This window comes from Juglans regia, chromosome 15 (genome assembly GCF_001411555.2).
Source record: "Juglans regia cultivar Chandler chromosome 15, Walnut 2.0, whole genome shotgun sequence".
Taxonomy (NCBI): domain Eukaryota; kingdom Viridiplantae; phylum Streptophyta; class Magnoliopsida; order Fagales; family Juglandaceae; genus Juglans; species Juglans regia.
In genome coordinates, this window is record NC_049915.1 from 3,701,791 (window position 1) to 3,711,719 (window position 9,929).

The following is a 9,929-nucleotide window of genomic DNA, read 5'->3' on the forward strand; positions in this document are numbered from 1 at the left end:
TGATGGCAAAAATATACATCATCTGCAGCTCTCCCTGTGGCAATGAAAACATATTTACTAGAATTTCCAAAGCGACAAAGCTAGTTAAACTACATACATAACTGTAGAGGATCAATGTCATTTTACACGGGAAAAAAATAAAACACAAGTTGTAAGTAAACTTTTACAGAGCAGGGAAAAAGGTGTCGGAACTTACTCTCTCTCTAGCCTTAAGCTTCTCTTCCATTACAAAAGTAATTCCTTCTCCTTCATCTCAAGGAAGCTTCTCAGAGAGTCAGCCTTCTGTGATGATTACCATAAAAAAAAAAAAAGGAATTATGTATAAAACCATCAATGAATTATTCATCGGGTTTGGGAAACCAAGTTGCTAGAAATATATTTAACACTTCACTTGTACAAGTGATTTTATGGTGGATAACTCAAAATGATACTAACCTCATTTTGCAGACCATGAGAGATCCAAGAGATCCCCGGTGTAGACATAGATCCAAGATTTATATAAATATATATAATACCATATATATATTTATATATATAGCCCAGTGTCGTATAGAGTAAGTACAAAAACCACCCAAAGGCTAAACACAATGACACCCTTGACTCATGCCTCCCCGGTGTCACAAAAAACCACCCAAAAAATGTGCCCTTTTATGAGAAGGCCCTTATGGGCCGGGGGAATCGTTGCACTGAGTCTGTCGAACTGACTCAGTGAACGACGGGAAAGCCCTAAAGAAAGATTGCATCACTTTGTCATTTTGTAGCTGATGCTCCCTCAGCTCCCGCATCTCTGTCCTCATTTCATCCAGCTGACTCTTGTAAGCTTCAGCATCCTTCTTATATTGCTCAGCATCCTTCTTATATTGTTCAGCATCTTTCTTGTGCTTTTCAGCCTAAGACATGTATTGTTGCATTTGAACTTTGTCACGTTGTCTACTTGACTCGGGGATGACCATTTCCCCAAGTCCCCGTGCATATCCAGGTCGATGGCCAAGAACCTCCCTAAAGACAGTCGCTGCTGCCTCATCACTATGTTGCTCTGGTCCTAGGCCATCCAACCTACATTGCATCTCCTTCTGCACATTGAGAAAGCAACGATTATTAACAAAAAATAAGCTAGTGCTATATTAATGATTTTACTACCGTATAGAAATTCAACATAGATCCCAACGGCTGTTTATGCACTACTCACATAAGTATTTTCTGTAGCATCTGTGACAAATGCATTCTTTTTCTTCGACCAACGCGTCTCTTTGTAGAAGTCGACCAAATTCCCATTCTCATTGCGCTGTCATGTGTATGAACCATGTGACATTTGAACAACAAAAGCTATGAGTAACCACCTTTAGTGATAGTAAAGTAATATTGTCACTAAAATCTCCAAGTAAAGTGCATTTTCACGATTCTATTGACTTAATTGATTGTTTTCCCTTAGACATACCTTTTGCTCAAGTAATCGGACGAATGATTTACGTCCTGACGTGTGATTAATGGCCTGCTTCTTTCGGTTCTCCCGATTTTGAGCTGAAATTTTCTGTCATACACAATAGGGAACAATTACTTATAATAGACAAACAGATTTTCCACCACAATATTTAGACATATTAAATATATAGCTATTATATGGTTGTATGTGAGAAAGACTATCTGTACCTTAAAGGCATCGCTGCCCCACTTTTCACACAACTTCACCCATACAATGGGGTCCACCAGACTAGTTCCATTAGCCAACGCTTCTGCGTGGCTTCCATAGGATTCATAAATCTTGTGCAAGTCGTGGTGGAAGGAGTTGAAGCGCTTACGTAAGGCCTTTGTCACCGTCAATCGGTGGTTTTCGCGATCCCAGTCCAACACAAAGTCACTCTACATAAGGCAGCATGCAAACAATCACCAGTTATCTCGTTATTTAGGCGATGATTATACTACATAAACAACACCCCAAACACATGGACAATTAAATTTTTGACTTACCCGAACACGGTCAATGAGCTCCTCTTTAATCGCTGGTGGGACATCCGACCAACGCTTGTAACTCATGTCACAATATTGTTTCACAATCCACGATACTCGTGTTGTGAACATAGCAGCGTGTTCACAACATGGGGCTGTCTCACCATCGTTTATCTTCAACTGCACTTTCCCGTTCTTCCTTAGCTTGTCAAAGAAAATGCATCTAGATGGCCCACGAGTTCGTCTCCTCTGTTCTTGCGTTCCTTCGGTCTCCATTGGGACATCTGCAGCTGTATTTTAAGGTACAATATATTAGTATTTTAAAGTGTAATGTGGAATATTCACACTTAATAACACATACAAACATGCTAATGCTTTCAAAATTAAAGTATTGGAAAAACATGCACCAGACTGTTCTCCAGTAGGTGCAGGCTCCCCAGCAGTATTCGGTTGTGGTTCTTGAATAGGTTCTGGCGCGTGAGTTGGCACAACGCATGGTGGGGGACTTGGAGGCTGTGTTGAGTCATCCGAGGAGGATTGATTACACTCCTCCGTGCTATGATATGAAGATAATTTCGCACCGCGTGGTCGGATGTGCCGACCTGAGTATGGGATATAACGCCTTCCACCTCGAAGACCTCGAAGTCTTCCTCCACCTCTTGAACTGGGTCCCGGCTGATTACCTGCACGAGTACAAGTTAATAACATAGTGGGATAAAATTGATGCCCTAATTGATACAAAATAATCTCAATATGCACAGACAGGTCCGTAAACAAGCAAATTTATCTACCATTTTCAGTTACTTTTAGGTAGACTAACCCTTACACTATGAGACTTTAAATAGACAAACGAATAACTAAGAGTCGGCCGTATATATACCTTGATAATGCATAGTGCATCCCAGTTCACCCAGCCTCCCGATATTGAACGTAACCTGAAGCAAATTAAATCACGTGTTAGGTACTATTTAATTTAGGTATAGATGTTGTAAAACTTGAATACTACTCTCAAGATTGTTTGCTACTTGCATAATAAGAAAATATGAGTTTGCATAATAAGTAGTTCGGGCCAGATAAAATGATTTTCTTCATGGTAGTAAGAAAATAAATCAAAACATATATTTCACCCAAACTCATATTGAACTGTCTATATACACATACCAAGTTCAATATTGTTCTCATATTGTCAGATGTCTATATACACATGGAAAATTTCGAACAAGAATTCTAATATCTCAACCTTAAATGAACGAAGTTCCTGGGTTATATTTACAGGTCGCCAGACTCATCAGATGTTGTGTGCCCATCCTCATCTGAATGTTCCCCCTCATTTGTTGATAGGTCCTCTTCATCTGAATATTCCCCCTCACTGGCCGCATTTCCAGACTCAGAAGTGATCATGTCATCATTAATAAAGCCTGTTGAATCTATGCATTGACCAACCGGATCCATGATTTCTCGTGCATCTACATGGCTAGGTAGTATATCAGGCCTATTCAGTTGAGTTGCCACTTGATCTGTGTTATCACACTGCACTGGTTCATAATAATATGATGGCTCATCTTCTTGATCGGCATCGGGAGTACTTGATTCCCCATCAAGTACTCCAAGAACTCTCGGTAGTACTTGATGGGGAATGTTGTATACATTCCTATTTGCATAGTTCTGCACAACACCCCAATTCCCTTTCGCCCTTAAATCTCTTATGTAGAAACATTGATCAGCTTGACTCGCCAACACGAATGGTTCATCCTTATACCAAGTCCTGTTCATGTTGACACTAATCATATGGTCATCCACCCGCACCCCTCGTTTTCGATCACCAACGTCAAACCAATCACATTCAAACAGGTACACCCGACGCCACTCCATGTAGCGTAACTCTACAATATTATTAATAACTCCATAGAAGTCCAAATTATTTGTGGCCTCATCACCAGTTACCACCAGTCCAGAATTTTGTGTACGACGGCGAAGTTCACGCTGTTTCGTATGAAACCTTTTTCCATTTATTATGCAAGCAGCATATGTTGCAACCCAACGGTCAGGCCCGCAAGCTAACGCGTACAGATCAGCGGACACATCAAGTGTCTGCGAGGTACGATGTTCCTGGATCTATATATTTAAAAAAGCAATTTGTCATAACGTTTATTATATGATTAGATCCAAATCATATAAAATGAAAGCTATAGCAGCACATCTTAGATAGGAATGGATAAGAACTTACACGTTGCTTAAACCAAGTTGGGAACTCAGTTTGGTGCGTGCGCTCGATGCAATCTGGGTGTTGCACCTTACATTTCTCGTAGTGTTCCCTGCATTTGGGTCATCGAGGCGAAGCAACATATTGAAGTTAGATGGTATTGGGTTCATAACAAATTGTATAGAATGAAAGATGATTTTTAGGCAAACTCGTTAATGCTTACTCTATATAAGGTCCAATCTCCGCACAATTATTGAGCACGTACCAGATGGCTGCCCTAAATAGTTTATCTTCTAATTGCACGTTCGAAGGCATGCCCAAGGGACGAACTTTCTGGTTGAAAATTTTGAACCCATCTAACGTTTCCGCTTCGTCGGCATCAATGTTGCGGTCCGGTCGACTAAACCTCGTCTCAATATCTTTGAGATACATGGAGCAGAATGTCAAGCATTCGGTGTGAATGTAAGCCTCGGCTATTGAACCTTCTGGGCGGGCTTTATTCTTAACATACCGCTTGAATTTGCCGAGATACCTCTCAAATGGGTACATCCACCTATATTGTACTGGACCCCCAAGTCTGGCCTCATGGGGTAAATGGACAGCTAGGTGGACCATAACATCGAAAAAGGAAGGAGGGAATATCATCTCCAGTTTGCATAGAATGGTGACAACATCAGTTTGGAGTTGGGCCAGGCGGTTGACATCGAGTGTTCGAGCACACAACTCTTTGAAAAAAGTACCAAGTTCAGCCAAAGCCAAGCCAATGTCACTTCTTAAATACCCCCCAGCAGCAATAGGGAGTAGTCTTTGAAGGAAAACGTGACAGTCATGGCTTTTCAACCCTGAGATTTTGCAGTCACGTCGAGATACACAGTTCGAGATATTGGAAGCGAACCCATCTGGAAATTTGATATCAGACAACCACTCACAAAATTTATTCCTTTGCTCGACGTTTAATGTGTACTGTGCATGTGGCATTGTTACACGATCACCATGCCATATCAAGTGTAATTCTTTTCTATAGCCCAAAAGCTCTAAGTCACGCCTTGAATTGATGTTATCCTTACTTTTCCCTGGACTGTTCATTAAAGTGAACAAGATGTTGTCGGCAATATTCTTCTCAATATGCATAACATCTAAATTATGCCGAAGTCGAACTGTTGACCAATAAGGTAACACGAAAAATATGCTACACTTTGTCCAGTTCAGCTCTTCAGCAGTGCGTTTTTTCTTCCTATGAGATTTGCCAAACTGAACATCCCCAATCATCTGCAATTGATTTTGAATCTCTTCAGGACCAAATTCCCTTGGTGGCATGCGATGATCTTCTCTACCGTTGAACAACCATTTCCTCCTTCTCCATATGTGATCTGGGGGTAAGAAACGACGATGTCCCATGTAACAATGTTTTCGGCCATATTTCAACCAATTAGAGTCTGTGTCTGCATTGCAAGACGGACAAGCCAATTTTCCCTTTGTTGACCAGCCAGACAGATTCCCGTAGGCAGGAAAATCATTGATTGTCCACAATAAGGCAGCATGCAACATAAACGTCTCCTTAGTTGAGGCATCATATGTAGGTACCCCATCTTCCCAAAATTCAAGCAGTTCATCGATCAACGGCTGCAAGTATACATCAATATCATTCCCTGGTGACCTTGGACCAGGAATAATCAGAGATGTCATGAAGAATTGGTCTTTCATGCATGACCACGGCGGCAAGTTATAGGGGACAAGGATCACTGGCCAAATGCTATGAGGTTTAGCCAAGTTGTTGAATGGAGTAAAGCCATCACTTGCCAGACCGAGCCTAACATTGCGAGGATCCGAAGCGAACCAGCCATGATCTTCATCAAATTTCTTCCAGCACTCAGAGTCGGCCGGATGTCTCATACAAGTATCTTCTTTCGTCTGTTGCTCTTTGTGCCATCGCATATCACCTGCTATCTTTGCAGACATGAAGAGACGCTGCAATCTCGGTTTCAATGGAAAGTGACGCAACACTTTTTGAGGTACCGCGCGATGTCCGCGTGTATTTGGTATCCACCTCGAAGCCTTACATACAGGGCATTCATGAAGAGCTGCATTTTCCTTCCAGAATAAGATGCAGTCGTTGGGGCATGCATGGATTTTGTGGTATTTGAAGCCCAAACCGCGCTCCAACGACCTTGACTCCTCATATGATTGTGGCAATAGGGCATCAGGAAAGGCAGACCTCAACAAATCAAGTAGCATGTCAAATGACTTAATTGACCACCCACCGATTGATTTGATGTGTAACAACTTCACAACGAATGACAGTTTTGAAAATTTTGTACACCCATCGAACAACGGACGTCGGGCATCCTCTAGTAGCTGCTCGAAAGATGGTGAATCTACCGTCTCTCGTGGCCTGTTTGCCGTAGGAGTGCTAGCTTGGGGCGCATCATCGAAGGTGCCTGCCAGGATGTCATCCAACATATCCTGCATGTCATCTATGTAATCGTCTTCTTGGTTGATATCATCATCAATATCTTCATCACTCACGTTCAATGTTGTATCCTCCTCCCCATGAAATATCCACTGCGTGTAATTTGGGTTGATCCCTTTCATGAACAAATGAGTTTCCACCTCATATATAGGCAGCCACAGATTGTTAAGGCATGCACGACATGGACACCGGATGCGATCCCTTCCACTTGCATGCATTCGTGCTTGTGCGAGGAAATATTTAACGCCTTCGGCGTATGCAGGTGATACAAGCCTATCGGGGTCATTCATCCAACTTTTGTCCATCTGAAGCACGATATAGGAGGGGAAGAAAGTTAGTTAAGCATGGACCGTAAACAACTAAGATCGATGAAAAACTCACCATAGTGCGCATTCACGTTTAGAAGAATGAATAAGAAGTTGTTTGAAGAAGAGAATTGGAGGCACCTAGTTCACTTCCTAAAAAGCATATTAGAAGGTGGTTGAGACACTAGGCTAGTAGAGCGTGGCGCCAATGGGAGTAACCTTTACGTGGAATTCAGGAAACTCTAATCAAGACTGTGAAGGATGTTATAGAGGTTGCCAGCTTATTTAAAGAGCATATATGTGTGGCACTGTTCAGTTATTGAATAACAAATTGGTGTAATATAGTTTAGTTAAAGAGCATATGTGTGTAACAGTTCATTTTTTCAAGGCAATGAACTGTGATGCTCCCTCGTGCCTACAACTTACAAATAAGTTTCTTTCTTAAGATATAGGAAGGTGGTCTAAGCTGTGGTGTTTGCTTTCCCTGGACTGGAATCATGTAACAAATTAATGAATTCAAGATATGGTGTTTGTATAGTACCTCATATGTACTTGGGCAATGCCTATTTACTTGTATTATTAAAAAAAAAATTACACTTCTTGAAGCCAAAGCATAGCTTTATTATGTTGTCTAAAATTTCCATTTCATTCTTTGAGGTGGGTGAGTTCGGATTTATGTTTTCATCTATGGAAATTACAATTCATCGTAGATAGATGATGTAATATTGTTAAAGCAATTTTCCTAACAAAAGTAAGCAAACAACTATAATTGGTCCAACATTATAGTTGAAGATTATATATAGAAGATAAGAAAAGATAGAAGATTCAAGAAGTAATCAGGTTTTCTTGATATCATCTCAGTTGGGAATTTGAGTTCGTTTGTGAGGCCATAACACTGACCACTTTTTCTTGTTTGGTCGGAAGAAACTGCTTATCTAGCTTATATACTCCATACTGTTTTAGGCAATTCCTTATAATACTTGTCCGATATATATAATCTAAGAAAATAATTGTTTAATCCAAGGCTAAACACATAGATGCATTTAAGCAGGCCCTAAATAGTTTATATTCAATTATAGTAATAATTGTTTTTTGGTTTGCATGCAGAATTACTTTTAGTTGACATCTTTTGCATGGTCTTGCTTAAGGATCCTTGAGTACTTTGTTGTTATTTTATATCTATGAACTGTGTTATTAAGTAAAGGAAATTAAATCATAGCACTGACGACTCTAACTCAAATTCAAATTAATTAATTAGCCACACAAGGAAAAATACAATATTACCGGCAAACAACATCACCCAAAACAAAGAACAAACAGGATGTGAAATTTGTTAGGTAGAATAGAATTATTATTAGATGGATTATCTAATAATAAACCATATATATTAACCAATCAAAGCTATGTCTAGCATATATAATAACACTAACAACAAAACATCCATCTATGTTTTGAGCATTCATGAAATGAAAGGAAGAAGGAATTACGGACGTGTATGGGTATTCGTTACCTTCAATCCCCAATACAAATTGTTTCAGCTCACCCCTAGGTGAAATGGCTCACCAATAAGGCCGTCGGGCTCAACCAATTGCTTTTCAATCAAAATGACAGCACATCCGTCCCACAATCTGCACCAAAAAATGTAACATAAAGTGTCAGATTAAATCTTAATATATAGAAGAGCCTAACACAAACGAAATCAATAAACAAAAGGAAAATATACAAATAAAAGCAACCTTCTTATAAGAGTAATGATTTTAATCCTAAGGCATTAACTGCATCTTCCAACTATATAATTTCAACTAGAAAGCACGTTCCTTACATCCTGTCAACTTAGGAAAAATTAACTAACAAGCACGACATCAAACCATTTAACTTCTATCCATACTTAGCACTAAACCAAACTTTAAAAATCCTTATTCCAAGCATCCTAAATAAATAACTAGAGCATACATTCAAATTGCATGTTTGCTGTCCAATAAAGGCCGTCGGGTTTTGTACATGAAAGATAAATGGATGGAAGCAACCAATTGGGTTGAGTTCCTATAAGTTCAATAGTATTTCATGTAGTATTGTATCTTCAATATTTATGTAAGTGTAGTTTCATTGTTTAAAAAATAACAATTTGAAATAGGATGTCCCGTATACTAGTGCACAAAGTAGGAAAGCTAGTTATAAGCTTGAGATTGGCTCAGACAACGTACATATTAATACCAACGGCTAAACAATCCATTCAATGCTTAATGAATAAAATATTCAAATAAGTACAAAAACATCAATCAATACTTGAGTTCGATCTAAATCACTCCAATTAATAAAATTACTTTTAGCAAATCTCAACTACATGACACTAAAAGTAACCCTGAAATTGCAACAAACTGCTTTCAATTTAGTATGCGATATACACTTTGTTGGTATTAGAAACATTAATAGCATATATATGCAAGGGGAAGCTAATTGTTGTAGGTATTGGGGCATGGTATCTATTCATTTGCTAAAATGAATATTTGCATTTTAGGGTTAAACTCGAGTTGGGAATTTTGAAGCATAGGTGGACATGAATTTTTATTTGAACTTCATACAGAGATTACGCATTATATGGCTCTTACATTACTTTAATGATTGCTCTCTGCATTTTAGCCCTCAAAATCAAGTCAAGCAAAAGCAACATAAATGAAATGAATTAAAGTGTTATTTTTTTACTGCTTTTGCATATGAAGGTATAAAAAAGGGAGGCACTTGTTGAAGGCAAAAGGGGCATACTTAGTATGGTCCTGGAATAAGAGCAGTAAAAAAAAGTTGTATGATGAATACCCTTAAAGAAAGCAATATCGTTAAAACAGTAACTCAAAATATATTTATTTACAGTTTTCTACCCTGGCAGGAAAAGAGAGAAGGACAGAGTGGGGTTGGTGCGCACGCATGGCCAATAATTAAATGACTAAATATCCCAAGTTACTATGCAAATGTAACTGAGAAGTTGAAGTGTTCAGGAATTTTAATG

At 39.2% G+C, this 9,929-nt stretch overlaps 1 protein-coding gene across 1 annotated transcript; it reads right to left on the minus strand.

The window, feature by feature from the left end:
• Positions 1–662: 662 nt before the first annotated feature.
• Positions 663–3,255, minus strand: LOC118344737. Its single transcript, XM_035686079.1, has 9 exons — positions 3,188–3,255; positions 2,828–2,882; positions 2,355–2,630; positions 1,969–2,237; positions 1,651–1,860; positions 1,439–1,531; positions 1,190–1,285; positions 951–1,073; positions 663–830 (listed from the first exon to the last, which is right to left on the minus strand). Exons 2-9 carry the CDS (start codon positions 2,838–2,840, stop codon positions 663–665), a joined length of 1,248 nt encoding a protein of 415 aa, XP_035541972.1. The 5' UTR covers positions 2,841–2,882; positions 3,188–3,255.
• Positions 3,256–9,929: the final 6,674 nt, after the last annotated feature.